The sequence below is a fragment of the Bufo bufo genome, chromosome 6 (genome assembly GCF_905171765.1).
Source record: "Bufo bufo chromosome 6, aBufBuf1.1, whole genome shotgun sequence".
NCBI lineage: Eukaryota > Metazoa > Chordata > Amphibia > Anura > Bufonidae > Bufo > Bufo bufo.
This window is the reverse complement of record NC_053394.1, coordinates 110,078,913-110,099,176: the sequence shown is the minus strand read 5'-3', so window position 1 is coordinate 110,099,176 and position 20,264 is coordinate 110,078,913. Positions and strand designations below refer to the sequence as shown.

Below are 20,264 nucleotides of genomic sequence, written 5' to 3'. Positions count from 1 at the left end.
CTTATTATGAAATCTTTCTCATTAGGAGAAAACACATCAACTCCACCGAGCCCCCGGCCAAAGTGTGGAAGTGGCGTCCAGGATCCCCAAGGGCCAAGTCAAGTAATTGTAAGTTTTCATGTGAAATATGTTTGTTATACACATATAGCATACACTGTGCCACATAATATACAGTATACCTCTACACTGTGCCACACAATGTACAGTATACCTCTACACTGTGCCACATAATATACAGTATACCTCTACACTGTGCCACACAATGTACAGTATACCTCTACACTGTGTCACACAATGTACAGTATACCTCTACACTGTGCCACACAGTATACAGTATACCTCTACACTGTGCCACACAGTATACAGTCTACCTCTACACTGTGTAGTCTGTTCTATAAGCACCATTGTTTTGTGGCGGCGGACAGAAAAAAATCTGAAAGTGCCCCTCCCGAGACCAGGCTCTGGATCCGCCACTGAAGGGGATAGGACCAACCAGGGTTTGGCACCTTTCTCCAGGTATCCTATTGCCCCTTTTTTTGCTGCCACTGTGTTAGACAATGGGTCATTTCACATTATAAAAGAATCTGATAGTTCTGGCTAATATTCTCAATAGCGATGAAAAGCTAATGCAATTACTGACATTTTATTTAATCAGCAGAATCTACCGCTTCCCTGGAATTTGCAGATATAAAGGTTAGTCCCACTGGTCGATTTAGAAATCTCCTCACACTTCCAGGTGAACGCTGTAAAAGGTTCCTGGTGGGAAGCTACAGAGGGTGCAGAGGAGTCCCTTTTAGTATAAGAAAATATCCTTTATTGTATTAGAGACATTAAGCACAGAGACACAACACATGACGTCCAGATGTCAAACCCCCCCCCCTCCCCTTCAATCTGGGTTGTGCCTCCTAACATGCAGAGAAGACGGATATGACACTCACAACTTTCAATATGAAACACAACATGGTGAGTTGTCAGAGCCTGGTGCATTTTACTGGAAGCAGTGGGGCGTTTAGGTAGCCCATCCATGACGTGGTAAGATTGGTGTAGTAGGTGGATCTTAATAATTCTCAATGATGTCGACTTTTTTGTGTTCCTTCATCAAAGGCATTGAACTAAACAGTAGAAGGGTCTGTTAGAAGGTGCAGATGTTGGCTATGACTGACTACTATTGATGCAAAGTGTAAAGGGGCTCTCCATCTCCCATTCCATTCCAGAATAGGAAGACCCAAATCTTTTAGGCCTGCCATGTCCCCTTCTAGGAAAGGCATTTCTGGGCTCACTATTGTAATTTCCTAATATATCTTTATAGTGGTTGGAGTTTAGTTTACCTTAGGCCTCCTGCACACGACCGTATCCGTTTTATGGTCCGCAAATACTGATGCGGTCTACAAAATCCGGACCGTGGACCCATTGAAGTCAATGGGTCTGCAAAAAATAAACACAGACTGCATCCTCAGGTCATGACATGAGGCCTTATACAGAGCTCCAAATGCCCTGCATAGAAATACATTTAAATAGGACCTGTCTCAATTCCGGACATGTCTGTTGTAGCGATTGCTTGTATTCCCCATCATATAGCAATTGTGGATCATCCTTTTTTAGAACGTTGTGTTGTTCCGTTCTTCTGTTATTGCTCCTAGAAAATTATGAATAGATTGCCAACTGGATGTTACCAGGTAGGGTTGCCGCTGACAGTGCTGTGCAGGGACACAAGCCTTTAGCAAGGGAAATAGCAATCCCCAGCACAACACAGATTTATAAGAAAAGATGCTCCAGAATTGTTAAACTGGGTAATATGAGTATTTACTAAATTAGATTTGTCAGGAGTGGTGACAGGTCATCTTAGAAACACAACATGCTGGTTACTGCAGTCCCCACTAGGGGGGGCTAACTGCATACTGTTCATACATTGAATGCAATAATAACACATTATGCACAAAGTCGGATTGTTATCTTTTAACGTGGACCTCTCACCTCTCCTGACATGCCTGTTTCATTAATTACTTTCATTCCGCATATAACAATCCTGAAACATCTTTTGATATAACTCTACGTTGTGCCCTTCCTCTGCTATTTCTCCTAGAAGTTTAAAAAGTAATTGTCAGACGTCTGCAAAAAATGTACATCTGGGTGTTGGGCCCCTGCACAGTCCGACACTATACAATCAGTGCTGCCAGTGGCAGACTGCAGGGGCACACCCCCAACTCGAAACATCCAGCTGGACCATTATTCCATTTTGGAGACGTGGTTTGCTTGTCCTTCTTGTACTCACTGTAAATGCTTTACTCCATTTACTATGGTCTTTCTAGTCCAAAGACATAAGCTATCTATGGTGTTTGTACAGGCAAAGTAGACCGTGAGTACCATGTGAACAAGGCCCATATGAGTAGATTATGTGTACAGCTCTGCAGAATATGTTGGCACATTGTAAGTAACTAGTTTTTAAAGCAGTAGATGAAACCACTAGTACTATATCCATGAGTTGGAATGAAAAGGTATCTCCAAATGCATGCTCCTTATACCACGAGTGACACCACATGAAGCAACTTTGAAATGAGATGTTCCTCATAAGGAACAACACGTACTAAATGTGGCTTCCTCTTAAAGGGGTTTGTCTCAGGCATTTATCATGCAGACAGAGTTAATACAAGGCACTTACTAATGTATTGTGATTGTCCATATTGCCTCCTTTGCTGGCTGGTTTCATTTTTCCATCACATCATACACGGCTCTCTTTCAGGAGTTGCGACCATCCTTCAATCCAGCAGCGGTGGTCATGCTTGCGTAATATAGGGGGGGGGGGGGGGGAACAGCCTCCCTGGAACCATGGGAGCGCGCATAGGCACACATATGCAGAGTCTCCCATAACCCCTGGAATTGAGCAGTGTATAATTTGATGGAAAATAAATCTAGCCAGCAAAGGAGGCAATATGGACAATCACAATACATTAGTAAGTGCCTTGTATTAACTTTCTCTACTTTCTCTACTGATAAATGCCATTTGCGGAAGTCAGACAACCCCTTGATGATCTAATTGAATTGAATGGATTTTTGATTGTCTTTAAAAACCTTTGGTCAACCCCATATAGTCTACCAAGACCAACTTCATGAACTGCACAGCCTTGATTTTCTTCTTCTTCTCGTTCTTGTATTTCTCCGCAGCATGTACGAACCGACCTACTTTTATCCTGAGTTCCCTCACTTCCAGCAACGGTGGAATTTGCTACTCGGCTTGATTTTAAACTTTTGGGGACACAAAATCTTCTTAAATGCCCTTTTAAAGCTGTAATGACACAAAGGATACAAAATGGGGTTCACAGCTGAGTTTACCCACAGCAGCCAAAAAGAAGCTTCATACCAATACTCTGGAATACAGTGGCCCCTGCAGGCCGCTCTTATTATCATGAGTAAGGTGTAAGGCGCCCAGCATAGCCCAAATACACAGACAATGACAGCTAAAGACTTAGCAATTTTTTTGTCTCTCGACAACCGAAAACGTTGTGCAATTCCTTGAGAAACCATCCTCATACGTTTTTCCAAGGATGGAGTAGAACCAGATTCTGTAAAACTTCTTCTGCTACTTTTAGATTTTCCATGGACAGTCAATGAACTCCCGTTCAGAGAGGCTCTTTTGACTCCTTTGACCCTTTCCAAGATCTCAGCCTCAGCTGCCTTGATGGTGGCCTTGTCAACATCTCTAGCTTTCGACCCCTTATAGGCTGACTTCCAACATTTTAGAGAATTAGACATGACGGGTTCATCCATAACCTTTGGATTGTCAGTGATACTATGGCTGTGAGCCTCTTGCATAAGGTCCAGCCTTGTTCTTGTCCTCTTTTGAATATTTAGGTAGATACTGACATTGAAGAAAGTTACACTTATAAAAGGTGTGAAGAACTCTATGGTGGACGCAGTCATTAGGAAGTACCAGTTGTAAAAGAATTCAGCAAAGCATTCACCTTCAGGGATGATGGTCTTGCCTGCAATGTATTCCCACGTGATGATGGCTGGTCCATATAGTAGGAAGGCCAGGAGCCAGACCAAGGTCATCTTCATCACTGCATGCCGGCTGTTACCCTGCTGAGCCCTATAGCTAACCTAAACAGAAAGGACAAAGTATTAGCCAGGATCCAAAGATGAACAATGTATAATACTTTATCATGGTATTAAATGCAAAAAAAGCTCAGTTTTTAGTTCCTCCTTCCCGGGTTGCAGAATCTCTGCTCCAAAAATTTTGACTTTTTGCATTTTTACACTACCCTCTCAAGTGGGTGGGAGGAGGCAGGCCATGGGTGGGATCCCCATGGCCCAACTTATTTAACAACGTGTGCCAGAAAACATTAGACCTGATGTGCTGTCTGTCCACAGCCAGATTATGTTAATCTACATTGCTGAATTCTGCTTCCCCTAGTGGACACCTTTAAGACTGCTTTGTTCTTTTCTGTTCTGTCCTGAGGTCATGTGACACTGCAGGAAGTAGACTCTCTGTGATCAGGAAGCAGGTTGTTCTTTATTCCAGCAGCCATATTTCCTAGATTCACACTGTACTGTTGCATCCACATGCATCTATCCTTCATCCACGCCATCCAAGCATCGTTGGTATGTCAAACCTTATCATTTACTTATATCTGCAGTGTAGGATGCATATTTTGTTGTATACATGCATTATGTTAGAGCTTTATAGTTAGGTATTAGCTAATCTATGTTAGTAGATTCCTGTCACATGCTCCTAGATCTGTGTAGTTGCCATGATGCTATAGTTCTCTCATCTGCAGACGCATTTTATGTCAGATGCTCCATAGTGTATTCTTATGCATCACTGTTCTTTGATGTATGCGTTATTGTATTAATCCACACTCCTGCATTGCATGTATGGTCTGATACTATGCTTTGTCTGTATTCACAGTTTTACCTTCTTTTGATCATACACATTAAACAAGTTACCGGAACTTTAACAGTGTGGTGATTGAAGGGCGAGTAAACTACCTGTCGAATTATTCTTCACAATAAGGGGAACAGGACAGTAAAACAACGGCTTTAACGGAGACGGCCCTTGAATGCGATAGAGCAATGCAAGCATGATCAGCGCTTAATCTGTGTACAGCAGCACTACACAGCATCGCAGTGCAGCCACAGCTTCTACTTCAGAGGGACTGAAGTTACTGTCTCACACAGACCCACACCTAGCAACACAAAGATGTCTGAAGTTTCACAGAAGACCAGATCCAGAGTGTCACGCTCATCCAGACTCTCACATCGATCTCGTGCTTCTGAAGCAGCAGCGCTAGCCAGAGCCGAAGCAGAGGCCATGAAAGCACAAATAGTATTTGCAGAAGAAGAAGCAAAGATAAAGCAAGAAAAGGCACGTATAGAAGCTTCACTAGAAGTACTCAGTTTGAAAAAGTCAGCAGCTGCAGCAACTGCAAAAGCACAAGTATTAGAGGCTGCATTAGAAACGGATGATGACATAAGCGACAAACAAGACATCCAGCTTGACTTAAAGCAAGAAACTGCTATACAGCGTACTGAAGAATATGTGAGAGAACATTCACAGATACTCCATCAACCTGATCCAATCTCAGAAGATGGAAACAAGTACCCACACAGCAGCACACGCTTTCCACTTCAGACAAGTTCACAGCAGCAGAACGCCTCTTGTCAAGACCCTCCCTTCACTGCAGACCTATCATTTTATGCCCCTCCAATGAGAAACTCCAGCGGTCAGATCTTCAGGGAAGACCCTGCGATGGACAGCAAGCGACTTGACACTCCACACCACTGCATAGATCCACCTGACTGCTACAGCTATCCTATGCCTCCAGTGGAAAAAGGAACTTATACTTGCTCATCAGATGCAAGAATGATACCACCAGTTAATCGCTACCCAGACTCTCCAGCTCACAACCAAGTCACGTCGGATCTGGTAAGATATATGGCAAGACGAGAAATTATTTCAAAGGGACTTGTGCAGTTTGATGATCTGCCAGAAAACTATAGGGCTTGGCGGGCTTCATTCAGAAATGCTATAACAGATCTTAATCTCTCTTACAAAGAAGAAATAGATCTTCTGGTGAGATGGTTAGGCATTGAGTCATGCAAGCAAGTGAAACGCATACAAGCTGTACATGTGAATGACTCCAGAAAGGGTTTGCAGATGGCATGGCAGAGACTTGATGAGTGCTATGGGGCTCCTGAGATTATAGAGGACTGCCTGTGGAATAGAGTAGACAGCTTTGGGAAAATCTCCAGCAAAGACCATCCCAGGCTTAGAGAGTTAGGAGACCTGTTAATGGAACTGCAAGCTGCAAAGGAAGAAGGTGACTTTCCAGGTCTAGCCATTCTTGATACAGCTAGGGGTATAAGCAACATTGTTCAAAAATTGCCAATTTCCCTACAAGAGAGGTGGATGACTCAGGGCTCCAGATATAAAGAACTGCACCGGGTGTCTTTCCCACCATTCTCTTTCTTTGTGAGTTTTGTCACACAACAAGCAAAGATGCGTAATGATCCAGGGTTCATCCTGTCCCCTCAAAGCTCTGATGGTTGGAGACTAGAGAAACACCATCACAAGAATACTACTCATAGAACCTCTGTCTCAGTGCACAAGACTGAGACTTCTACAGGTACACCATCACAGAAAGAGCCTGCCCGTCCCAAGACTGCGGATCTTACCCAAGGTTGCCCCATTCATCGCAAGCCTCATCCTTTGTATGAATGTCGTAGCTTCAGGGTAAAACCTTTAACTGAAAGAAAGGCCTTCCTGAAGCAAAATAATGTTTGTTATCATTGTTGTGCATCTACTTCACATCTTGCAAAGGACTGTGATAAGACTATCTGTTGTACAGAATGCAATAGCAATAAGCATGTGTCCGCTATGCATCCTGGTCCCGCACCATGGACTGTGAAAGCTGAAACAGGGGTAGAGCATGGCGGGGAGGGACAGGAAAGTAGCTTATCAGCAGATGTGTCAGCTATGTGTACTGAAGTTTGTAGAGAAAATCTTCAGGGCAGGTCATGTTCAAAAATCTGCTTGGTCAATGTGTACCCTACAGGGCATAGGGAAAGAGCTACCAAAGTTTATGCAATCTTAGATGACCAGAGCAATAGATCTTTGGCAAGACCAGAGTTGTTTGAGCTTTTTGGGTCAAAAGGTCACCAATTGCCCTATTCTCTCAAGACATGTGCGGGAGTGATCAACACTACTGGGAGAATGGTACATGGCTTCCAGTTGGAATCCCTTGACAGACAAGTGTCCGTTCCACTACCCACGCTGATAGAATGTGATGAAATCCCAAATGTTCGATCAGAGATCCCTACCCCAGAGGTTGCACTTCATCATACACATCTGAGGCAAATAGCCACTCAGATACCTGAGCTTGATCCTAATGCCTCCATTCTCCTGTTGCTAGGCAGAGATATTATTAGGATCCACAAGGTCAGGGACCAGATTAATGGGCCAAACGACTCTCCTTACGCCCAAAGATTAGACCTAGGGTGGGTAATAGTGGGCAATGTATGTCTAGGTGGTGTCCACAGACCAGACACCGTGCATAGCCTCTATACCAACATCTTAGATAATAGCCGGGGATCGCTGTTCACACCTTGCCCAAACTTCTTTGCTGTGAAGGAAAGCTTCAATACCGGCATTCCCTTGACCCTGCAGGCCTCATCCATCTCGAATTCCTCTTGTATGGAAAACTGTCTTGGCCACAAAGCCTTTGAAATTACCAAAGAAGATGATAAAATGGCTCCTTCTCGCAGTGAGCTTGCTTTCCTGGAGATAATGAAGAGAGGCTTCTACAGGGACGAAGACAACAGCTGGGTTGCTCCGCTACCTTTTAAAACACACAGACAACGCCTTCCAAATAACAAGACACAGGTTTTGCACCGATTCAGGTCTCTTCAAAAATCCTTTAAACAGAAGCCCGACATGAAAAGACATTTCTTTGCTTTCATGGAGAAAGTGATACAGAATGGCCATTGTGAAGTAGCGCCACCCCTTGACATAAAAGAAGAATGCTGGTATCTACCTCTGTTCGGGGTGTATCACCCGAAGAAACCCTTGCAAATCAGAGTAGTCTTTGATTCAAGTGCCCAGTGTGGTGGGATATCCCTGAACGACATCCTTTTGAAGGGTCCAGACCTCAACAACAATCTCTTAGGAGTATTACTTCGCTTTCGAAAGGATGCTATTGCCTTTGTGGCCGACATTGGCCAAATGTTTCATTGTTTCCTGGTTAGACCTGAAGATAGGAACTTTTTAAGATTCTTCTGGCATAAGGATAATAACCCAGCAGAAGACATCATCGAATGGCGGATGAAAGTGCATATTTTTGGCAACAGCCCCTCACCAGCAGTAGCCATTTTTGGCCTAAAACTCGCAGCATACGAAAGAGAAAGACAGTTTGGTGCAGATGCAAGGGAATTTGTAGAAAGAGACTTTTATGTTGATGACGGACTAAAATCTGTGCCAACTGCAACACAAGCCATCAACCTATTGAAGAGAACAAGAGAGATGCTGGCATGTTCCAACCTTCACCTACATAAGCTAGCATCAAACAGCAGAGAAGTCATGATGGCCTTCCCTTCAGAAGATCGGGCAAGTGACTTAAGGGATCTTGATTTTAGTGCTGATGCATTACCCATTCAGAGAAGCCTTGGCATTAGCTGGGACCTCAAAAAAGATGTTTTGACATTCCAAGTATCACAAGAGAAAAGACCTTTCACTCGTCGGGGAGTCCTCTCTACCGTGAACAGTGTATATGATCCTCTAGGTATAGCTTCACCAGTCACCATTAGAGGAAAAGGTCTTCTTCGTAATCTCACTGCAGATGGTCAAGATTGGGATGCACCCCTACCTGAAGAGAAGAAACAGCAGTGGGAAGATTGGAGAGAATCCCTACAGAAGTTGAGACACGTTGAGGTATCCAGACCTTATGTATCAATTTCCTGCTCTAATGCTCAGTATAAAGAGCTCTGTGTATTCTCAGATGCCTCTGTCCAGGCAATAGCAGCAGTAGCCTACTTAAAGGTTGTTGATGCTCAAGGAGGAGCTCACATTGGGTTCGTCTTAGGAAAGGCAAAACTAACTCCACGGCCAGAACTCACGATCCCACGGCTGGAGCTTAGCGCAGCGGTCCTTGCTGTGGACATTGCGGAATTCATTACCACAGAAATTGACTTGAACATTGACACTGTTAGCTATTTCACTGATAGTAAAATCGTTCTGGGCTACATTTACAACGAGGAAAGAAGATTTTATGTGTTCGTCAGTAATCGTGTTCAGAGGATAAGAAGATGTTCAATCCCAAAGCAATGGCATTACGTGCCGACAAAGGATAACCCAGCAGATCTCGCCACCAGATCAGTATCAACAGCACATCTACAAGACTCAATGTGGCTTACAGGGCCAACATTCCTACTTCATTCAAATTCGCCAGCCGAAAAGACTGAGACTGAGGCCTTTGACCTCGTTGATCCAACGACTGATACAGACATCCGTCCTGAGGTGACAACATTAAGCACTGTATATAGAGAGAAGAGACTTGGATCTGAACGTTTTTGCAGATTCTCTACCTGGAATACTTTGACACGAGCTGTCGCACGTCTCATCCACATTACACAACTTTACAAGGTAAAGGCAGAAAAACATCCTGAAAACTGTAATGGTTGGCATCTCTGTACAGGACCGCATCTTATTGAGTTCCTCAAGAAAGCCAGAATAATCGTCCTCCAAAATGTGCAAGGAGAAACATTTCCTAGAGAGATCCTCTGTATTCAAGAGAAAAAGAGTATCCCCAATGACAGTTCGCTTAGAGCTTTAGATCCCTTCATAGATGTAGATGGGCTACTAAGAGTAGGTGGACGTCTACGCAATGTAGATCTTGGGCACGATGAGAAAAGCCCAGTCATTATCCCAGGTCGACACCACATTGCCACCCTCATAACACGTCACTACCATATCCAGTCACAGCACCAAGGACGACACATTACAGAAGGAGCTATTCGTACAGCGGGGTATTGGATTTTGGGAGCTAAGCGGAACGTTTCCAGTCTTATCTTCAAATGTGTTATTTGCCGGAAGCTCAGAAGGACCTGTGAAACACAGAAAATGGCAGACTTACCACCTGACAGACTTAGCACAGATCCTCCATTCACTCACATCGGCCTGGATGTATTTGGTCCTTGGTCGGTTTGCTCCAGACGTACCCGTGGAGGTAAAGCCAACAGCAAGAGGTGGGCAGTTCTTTTCACCTGTCTCAGCATCCGTGCCATCCACATAGAGATTGTAGAATCCATGGATGCCTCAAGTTTCATAAATGCCTTGAGAAGGTTCTTTGCTATTCGTGGCCCAGTCAAAACAATCAGATCAGACAGAGGAACGAACTTCGTAGGTGCTTGCCATGAACTCAAAATCTCCTCTAACCTCAATGATGAAAAGGTAGAGAGTTTTCTTTCAAGGCAAGAAGTATCTTGGATTTTTAACCCCCCTTTTGCTTCCCACATGGGAGGAGTGTGGGAAAGGATGATTGGAATCACCAAGAGGATACTAGACTCCATGTTTTTGCAACAACCTTCAAGGCTTACTCATGAGGTGCTAGTTACTTTGATGGCAGAAGTGACTGCTATTGTAAACTCAAGACCGTTGATACCAGTCTCAACAGATCCTGAAGATCCACAAATCCTTACTCCAGCAACCTTAATAACTCAAAAGATTGCACCTTATCCAGTGTTGTCCGAAACATTTGATAGTAAAGACCTCTACAAACGACAGTGGAGACAGGTCCAGAGCCTGGCTAAAGACTTTTGGCACAAATGGTACAAACAGTATTTGGCTACTCTTCAGGAACGAAAGAAGTGGCAGGCAGACAGGCCTAATGTTCAGCAGGGTGACATCGTGCTTCTGAAAAACCACCAAACCAAGCAGATTAAGTGGCCTATGGGTCGAGTGACAAAGACCTTCCCTCACGATGATGGTAGGGTCCGTAAGGTAGAGGTGAGAGTAAACACAGAAGGAAGTTCAGCTTTGTTCATTAGACCAGTAACAGAACTTGTCTTGCTCTTATCTCCTTCAGAGTAACTTTCGGTGGTCTGGTAAATTGTGGTATCTCTAACAGATACCAGGCGGGGAGTGTGCTGTCTGTCCACAGCCAGATTATGTTAATCTACATTGCTGAATTCTGCTTCCCCTAGTGGACACCTTTAAGACTGCTTTGTTCTTTTCTGTTCTGTCCTGAGGTCATGTGACACTGCAGGAAGTAGACTCTCTGTGATCAGGAAGCAGGTTGTTCTTTATTCCAGCAGCCATATTTCCTAGATTCACACTGTACTGTTGCATCCACATGCATCTATCCTTCATCCACGCCATCCAAGCATCGTTGGTATGTCAAACCTTATCATTTACTTATATCTGCAGTGTAGGATGCATATTTTGTTGTATACATGCATTATGTTAGAGCTTTATAGTTAGGTATTAGCTAATCTATGTTAGTAGATTCCTGTCACATGCTCCTAGATCTGTGTAGTTGCCATGATGCTATAGTTCTCTCATCTGCAGACGCATTTTATGTCAGATGCTCCATAGTGTATTCTTATGCATCACTGTTCTTTGATGTATGCGTTATTGTATTAATCCACACTCCTGCATTGCATGTATGGTCTGATACTATGCTTTGTCTGTATTCACAGTTTTACCTTCTTTTGATCATACACATTAAACAAGTTACCGGAACTTTAACAGTGTGGTGATTGAAGGGCGAGTAAACTACCTGTCGAATTATTCTTCACAATAAGGGGAACAGGACACCTGAAATCTGCCGGCTCCCTTGCCAGGGTAGATTTCTTTTTCCGGCTCACAGAACTCCCACCGATGCTTCAGAATTATTATCTTTTAATAACTCTGGATCATTATACGCCAGCGGGGTTTGCTATTAAGACTGGTGTTATAAATGCCAGTATTAACACTTCCGAGTGTACAACTGCGGTGGAGGAGGGGGTTTCATTCGGATTTTAGTGAAATAGCATAATGAAGGGGAGGGCGGGAACATCTCAGAGTGTACACGATTCTAGCAAAGCAACCCCTGAAACAACCATATAGGCTTATACACCCAGCTTTTTTTTTTTTAACAAACTGATATAACCGAGAAATTGTTCAACAGATTTTGACGACTCCGTTTTGCAACTCTTATTCATGAAATGAGATTCCCTGCTTGGATTCAGACACCATGATGGTGGAGTGACTGCTCACTGCCTGCAAGCTTATGTCACACCCGTGGAGGAACTTTGAGGTGCGGGTTTCAAAGCGAAATTGTGTGCAGATTTTTGTACATCTTTACGTTTCTGCGCCAAATCTGCACATGTTGCAGATTTTTTATACGGTTTTGCCCCAATCTCATCCAAGGGTGAAATCTGCACTAAAAATCAGCAGAGGCAATTGACATGTTGCGGATTCCGAAATCCACATGACAGGTCAATTTCCACGCGGCAATAAAAAGCAAAGTTTACATGAGATTTGTCAGACCTCATTCACTTTGCTGGTACTGTATTATGCGGTGGTTGTTCCACACGAAAATACTTGCAGAAAAACTGCATGCAATGTGTCCAGGTTCCCTTAAAAACATCGATGCAAATAGCATCATAGTGTAGCAGGCATTGCTGGAAAAGTGACCCTGTTAGAGAACCTGTTACCATGAAAAAACATTGCAAGCTACATGCACTAGGTTATAGAGCAGGAGGAGCTGAGCAGACTGATATATAGTTTTATGGGAAAAGATTCAGTAAAACTTGTAATTTATTCATTTAAATTCCTACTCTTTCTGAGCTTTGAAGTCCAGGAGTCGGTCCTATCAGTGATTGACAATCTTCCCTCTATGACAGTGTATACAGAGACAGCTGTCAATCACTGATAGCAAGAGCACCTTTCCCATTGCCGCATAGAAGATGAGCCACTATATTCCTCTTTGCCAAAATCACCCTATTATAGTCGAGCTCCCTTCTCTGTGTCAGTGTGGACATCTGGAATTATATAGAGGATCAACGTCAGAAAATGGAAATTTTTTCCTTTGAAGATCAAACAACCAATGCAGGAAAATTTTTAGATAGATCCGTGACGGAGGTATTTAGAGATCTTGAGACCTTACTAATTAAACAACTGAAACAAAGGTGGGAGATAAAATCACTCAATCGCCACCTAGAACAGGATATATTACCGGAGCTCTCTAAGACCCCAGCACATTTATTGTCAGTACAGTCTATAGCTCTTGAACAATTAATTATTAAAAGGAGGACACAAATTTTTAGAGAAAACAACTGTAAAAATTAACCAAATAAGGCCTCATGCACACGACCGTTGTTTTATTCGTGTCCGTCGAGCCGTTGTTCGTGATTTTCTGCGGACCCAATGATTTTCAATGGGTCCGTTGAAAACTCGGCTAATGCACTGTTTGCCATCCGCGTCCATGATCCGTGGTTCCAGTCCGTCCAAAAAATATAACCTGTCCTATTATTTCTGCGGAAAACGGTTCGCGGACCCATTCAAGTCAATGGGACCGCTAAAAAACACGGAGGCACACAAGATTGTCATCCGCGTCCGTTTTTTTCCTATCATTTGCATGGCAAACCTGTCTTAGACTTTTTTTACTTTCCTTTATGTCTGGTGGTCCTCCAAAAATAAAGGAAGACACACGGAAACGGATCACGGAACAACGGAACCCCATTTTGCGGAACGGAACACAACAACGGTCGTTTGCATGAGGCCTTAGGGAGATGATAGACAAATTCCCCAAAAAATGAAGAATGCACTAGTTGGCATAAGAGAATTTGCAAAAAAACTGGGAATAGTAGAACAGGAAATTATAGCTAAAAAAAAGTAAGAAAATTTGCAATCTTGTGAAAAATGGTACACAAATAGCACAAAAAGATGGAAAATATAAAGATCAGCCTGGTAATACCTGTACTCAAAAAGATAAGGATGAACAGGCACTAATACAATACAACATTTCAACAACAAGCAGATATGAAACACTGACAAATCCTCCTTTTTTAGACCAACCCCCCCCCCCCACACCACAGAATACGAACGAGATCAACACGACAACCATCACAAGAATTAAGACATCACCAGTCCCCACCTGTAGGACACAAGTACAATTTAAGACACAAGGAGGAAACCCAAAGATGGAATCAGAACCAACACACACAGAGAACACACTATGTGAGGAATCAATATCAAAATTACACGAATGGGGAAGCACATTCAGGGAATCACTATCATCACTCACGCAACCAGAGCTTAGAAGACAGAAAACATGAAGGGGGAAGGGAAAGGAGAGAAAGAAATCACAGAAGATAGTAATAGAGAACGAGAATTCCATAGTTAATTTAAGTTCTATTGTTTTGACACTTGCCCAATCAAGTCTGCTTAACAAAGGGTTGAAATTCGCACCTACGGCACATTTAATTAAATTCGACACATTTATCGGAATAGAAAAATTTATAAGGAAGTTATGTTTAAGGGTCCATTCACACGTTCATATGTGTTTTGCAGATCCGCAAAACATGGACACCGGCAATGTGCGTTCTGCATTTTGCGGACCGCACATTGCCGGCACTCTGATAGAAAATGCCTTTTCTTGTCCGCAATTGCGGACAAGAATAGGACATGTTCTATTTTTTTGCGGAACGGAAGCGCGGATACGGAAGTGCGAATTCGCGGATGCGGACAGCACATTCCAGCCCCATTGAAAATTAATAGGTCCGCACCTGTTCCGCAAAATTGCGTAACGGATGCGGACCCATTTTGCAGACGTGTGAATGGACCATAAAGAAGTATTTAAAAAAAAATCCAATTCATCATATTGATGATAAGCAGGAGAAGTATTACCATACTGATCTTAAATTGAAAACCAAAATGTACCCTAAACAAGAAATGGGACAGGAAATCATTACCTTTAAAAAAAATGTATAAGCCGACATAAGGAAAATAAAGGGAGGGTCTAAAAAGCTGAATAACCTCACTTCATGGGAGATTCAGGCCATCAAATAATTACAGCAGGAAGATAATATTACAATTCGTCTGGCAGATAAGGGAGGTGCAATCGTAATCTAAGATACACAACAATATGATATGGAGTGCAAAAAACAACTGTCAGACACTACAACATATAGACGATTGCAAAATGATCCTATTAGGGAATTTAGCCAATCACTAGATAAATACGCTGAAAGGGGATTAAACAAGGGATTTTTAAATGAACAGGAGTATAACTTAATTGTAGGTAATCAACAGCGGCTACCGTTCTTTTACTGTATACCGAAAATTCATAAAGACCCAGTAAATCCCCCGGGCAGACTGATCATTTACGGTATAGGATCTTTCACATCCAATTTATCTCAATATTTGGATAGACAATTACAACCAGTAGTAAAGAATACCTTCTCATATATTAAGGATACCACCCAAATAATCCAGAGTATCGAGAGTCTACAATAAAAACATCAGTGGATCTTAGGTACTCTGGATGTAAATTCACTTTATACCATAATTACTCATGAACAGGGCATACATGCTCTAAAACAACAACTGGAACTACACGGACAATTCCAATTAGAACAAATAGAGTATATAGCCGAGGGAGTTGAGTATATCCTGTCTCACAATTATTTTGCATATGATTCCGATTTTTACCTCCAGGTGAGGGGGACCGCCATGGGCACTAGGTTCGCCCCCAGTTATGTTAATTTATTCATGGCCCAATGGGAGGATCAGCATATTGTGCCAAGACTGGGGGAGGACCTAGCGCTCTGGCGGAGATTTATAGAGGATATAGTTTTTATTTGGCAAAAAACGGAAAGTGAGTTGGAGACTTGTCTAGAGGGGATAAAATAAAATCAGAACAATCTAAAATTCACTTCCAATATCAGTACAAAACAAATAGAATTTTAGGATTTGATTATTAAAACACAAGAAAACCAGTTGTTATGCCAAACTTATCAAAAACCGGTAGCAAGAAACAGCTATATCCTTTACTCCAGTTGCAATATCACGAAAGGACAATTTAGACGGCTAAAAAGAAATTGTACGGTTGCGGAAGACTTTGAAAAGGAAGCAGCCCGTATGAATGAACAATTTCTCACCAGAAATTACCCTGCTCATCTTGTCGAATCATCTGTGACAGAGGTGAGGAACATGCAAAGAAAGTCCTTCTTTGAATCAGAAGATAATGAGATAGAGATTAAACACCAAGAAAAAGAAGAACAGATCAGAATGATCTTACCCTATAATGCTCAGCATAGAAAAATAGAAACCATTGTGAGAAAACACTGGCATCACATCTTAAAGGACAAATTGATAGGCCCACTATTAACTAAATTGTATACTAAAATATATACTAAATTGTATACACTAGGGCACCAAATTTATCACTTAAAGTAGCACCGACTGTTAAAATAAAAAAGAAACAAAAAGAAGGGCTCTCACAGAATCTGTTCAGCCTCAAAGGCTTCTATAGATGCAACGCATGTAACAAAAACAATTAGGGTTTCCTCGACAAGTAATGCCTTCACTTATGAAATTGATACCTTCCTATCATGTAATACAGCGAATGTCCTCTATTTAATCGAGTGCCCCTGTAAAAAACAATATATAGGTAGAACAAAAAGGTTATTAAAATCAATGAAAAACATTCATCTAAACATTTCAAATACTGCCATAACAAAGACGCAAGTCGACTAACATTCATTGCATTTGAAAAGGTAGAGGTGGGGGGTAGATCACATTGCAAACATGTCGAGACAAGAAGCCAGACGCATCTATGACTTCAATACTCTACTACCAGATGGCTTGAATTCAGACTTTGAACTGTTCGGTTTCCTATAAGACTATGGGGTGGGTGCCCTTCGTGGATGGGACATCGGAGTCAGGCTGTTTTACCAGCACTCCGATCTCCACTTGGTGGGGAGCCACCACCCTATTTTGCATCTCTCCAGTTCCTTTTGTTTTCTCTACCCTTCTATATATAGATTAAGATAAAGATGGCAATCTATATATATAAAAAAAGGGGCGGGCACCTTGGGAGTCACTGCTAAAGGGGCGGTCACTGTTAAAGGGGTGGCCACTGTGAAAGTCTCTGTTAAAGGGGCGGTCACTGTTAAAGGGGCGGTCACTGTGAAAGGAGCGGTCACTGTGAAAGGAGCGGTCACTGTGAAAGGGGCGGTCACTGTGAAAGTCACTGTTAAAGGGGTGGTCACTGTTAAAGGGACGGTCACTGTGAAAGGAGCGGTCACTGTGAAAGTCACTGTTAAAGGGGCGGTCACCGTTAAAGGGGCGGTCACTGTGAAAGTTACTGTTAAAGGGGCGGTCACTGTGAAAGTCACTGTTAAAGAGGCGGCCACTGTGAAAGTCACTGTTAAAGGGGCGGTCACCGTTAAAGGGGCGGCCATTGTGAAAGTCACTGTTATTTAATATAAAATTGCAATAAATAAATACCCGAGCAACGCCAGGTCATCAGCTAGTAAATAAATAACAAAAAAATTAAAAATAAATATCAAAAAGCAACTGTAGGAAGGCGCAAGGGTCCGTCATTGATAGAAGGTTTGTGTCACAGAGATTCCTGGCCTCGATGAGGTAAGAGCCGGTAATTTCATGTGTCAGCAGCAGCTAGTGCTGGCTGACATGGTTTCGCTATTTAGTATGGCTGTAAAGCCGAACCGGGCCGGCTCTTACTGGGAGCAGCCAAAGTGCAGGGTGCGTGGCTACTCCCCACGTTCCAGGCCGGGTCTTGTTTTGGGCTATAAAACACAGGCAGCACTGTCATGTGGTGGGAATTTACTTCTCTCTGATAGTGAAGCTCTGTCAGACTCTGTGTTGGGACCTGGGAGTTTGGGCCTGGGTAAAGGCCTGCTACCTTGTTGGCGTGAAAGCAGGTGGTTTCTGCTATGTCCAAGGACTTCTGCATTGCTGCATGGTGGGAACAAACACCAGACTCAAGGTGACTGTTTTCCTTGAAACTGACTTTTTGTTTTGCTTATCCTTATGTGTGAATAAACACCGAACTGTTTAAGTTAAAGACGTTGTCGTTGCTTCTATACTGCGTCCGTAAGCCTCTCTACCCAGGGTCGGCGCTTCCATAGAGGCAAGGGGGGCAATTGCCCCCGGGCCCCCGAGTCCTTAGGGGCCCCCCCGCGCCAGCCGGCAACTAACTATAGGCAGGACAGTGACAGTCACATGGAGATGAGCGCTTCCATTGTGGAAGCGCTCATCTCCAGTCATCTGTATCGCCGTCCTCAGAACAGCGATACAGATGGCTGTGCAGCAGGGCAGGGGAGGGAGAGGTGTGTCCCTTCCCCTTCCTCTGATAGGCTGCAGGCTGCCTGAGCCCTAAGCCCTGAGCCGTACAGTGCGGGACACAGGCCGGAAGAGGTCTGCATCACATCGCTGCCAAGGAGGTAAGTATAAGTGTTTTTTTTGTTTTGTTGTCAATACTGGTGGCTACTGGCACATGATGGGGGGCCTATGGCTACTGGGACATGATAGGGGGGCCCTATGGCTACTGGCACATTATAGGGGGGGCCTATGGCTACTGGCACATGTTGATGGGGGGCTCAGGCTACTGGCACATGATAAGGGGGGGCTATGGCTATTGGCACATGATATGGGGGGCTCTGGCTACTGGCACATGATAGGGGGGGGGCTCTGGCTACTGGCACATTATAGGGGGGCCCTATGGCTACTGGCACATGATAGGGGGGCCTATGGCTACTGGCACATGTTGATGGGGGGGCTATGGCTACTGGCACATGATGGGGGGGCTCTGGCTACTGGCACATGATAGGGGGGCCTATGGCTACTGGCACATGATGGGGGGGGCTCAGGCTACTGGCACATGATGGGGGGGCTCTGGCTACTGGCACATGATAGGGGGGGCTCTGGCTACTGGCACATGATATAGCGGGGGCTCTGGCTACTGGCACATGATATAGCGGGGGCTCTGGCTACTGGCACATGATATAGTGGGGGGCTCTGGCTACTGGCACATGATATAGTGGGGGGCTCTGGCTACTGGCACATGATATAGGGGGGGGCTCTGGCTACTGGCACATGATATAGGGGGGGCTCTGGCTACTGGCACATGATATAGGGGGGGCTCTGGCTACTGGCACATGATATAGGGGGGCTCTGGCTACTGGCACATGATATAGGGGGGCTCTGGCTACTGGCACATGATATAGGGGGGCTCTGGCTACCGGCACATGATATAGGGGGGGGGGGGGCTCTGGCTACTGGCACATGATATAGGGGGGGCTCTGGCTACTGGCACATTATTGGGGGACATCTATGGGGGCACTTATTACTGGCACATTGGGGGCACTTCTTACTGGCACAATATTGGTGGGCACTATAGGGGCATCTACTGAAGCCACAAAGAATGGTTATTTTATATGGGGGCTCTGTATAGGGGCATTTTATACTGGGACACATTATGGTGGGTACTATAGGGAAGGTGGGAGAGGAGTACTATGGGGTCATCTACGGGGGCACTGAGAAGGGGTATTTTATACTTACAAATTATGGGGGACACTGAGGGCATCTACTGGGGCAATGGGGCATTTTATACTGGTTTATTATGGGGGGCACTAGGAGGGAGGGGGGAGAGGAGCACTATGGGGGCATTTACTGGGGGCACTATATAGGGGTATTTTATACTGGCACATTATGGGGGCACTATGGGGACATTAGCTCAACTGGGGGCATTACAAGGGGGTATTTTTTGCGCTGTCACATTATAAGGAGAATTATTTCTACCTGGGGGGGGGGCATTATGGTGGGCTTTATTACTCCCCCATGGTATGAGCCCCCTAATAGCAGTACCAGCCTCTCCCTGCTCTGCTATTCCTCTGCCCCTTCTCCAAATCCTTATTATGAAATCTTTCTCATTAGGATAAAACACATCAGCTACGCCGAGCCCCCCGCCAAAGTGTGGAAGTGGCGTCCGAGATCCCCAAGGGTCAAGCCAAGTAATTGTAAGTTTTCATATGAAATATGTTTGTTATACACATATAGCATACACTGTGCCCCACAATATACAGTTTCTTCTGTAAAAGTCATCAAGTGTCATGAGGGGGGGGGGGGGGGGCCCTTATTGTTTTTCGCCCCAGGGCCCCATTTCACCTAGAACCGGCCCTGTGTCTACCAGAGCAAATCCCCACACAACATAAAATTTCATGTTTACCATTGCAAAGAGTTTCTTACATTCATATACCAGATT

General features: G+C 44.0%; 1 protein-coding gene across 1 annotated transcript in view; it reads right to left on the bottom strand.

The window, feature by feature from the left end:
* Window positions 1-2,698: 2,698 nt before the first annotated feature.
* The window catches only part of HRH3 (histamine receptor H3), a 29,483-nt gene continuing 11,917 nt past the window's right edge, over window positions 2,699-20,264 (bottom strand). Inside the window, exon 3 of the mRNA XM_040438338.1 lies at window positions 2,699-4,098. Within this exon, the coding sequence (XP_040294272.1) occupies window positions 3,199-4,098 (900 nt within the window). The 3' untranslated portion in view covers window positions 2,699-3,198. The remainder of the gene's footprint in view (window positions 4,099-20,264) is intronic.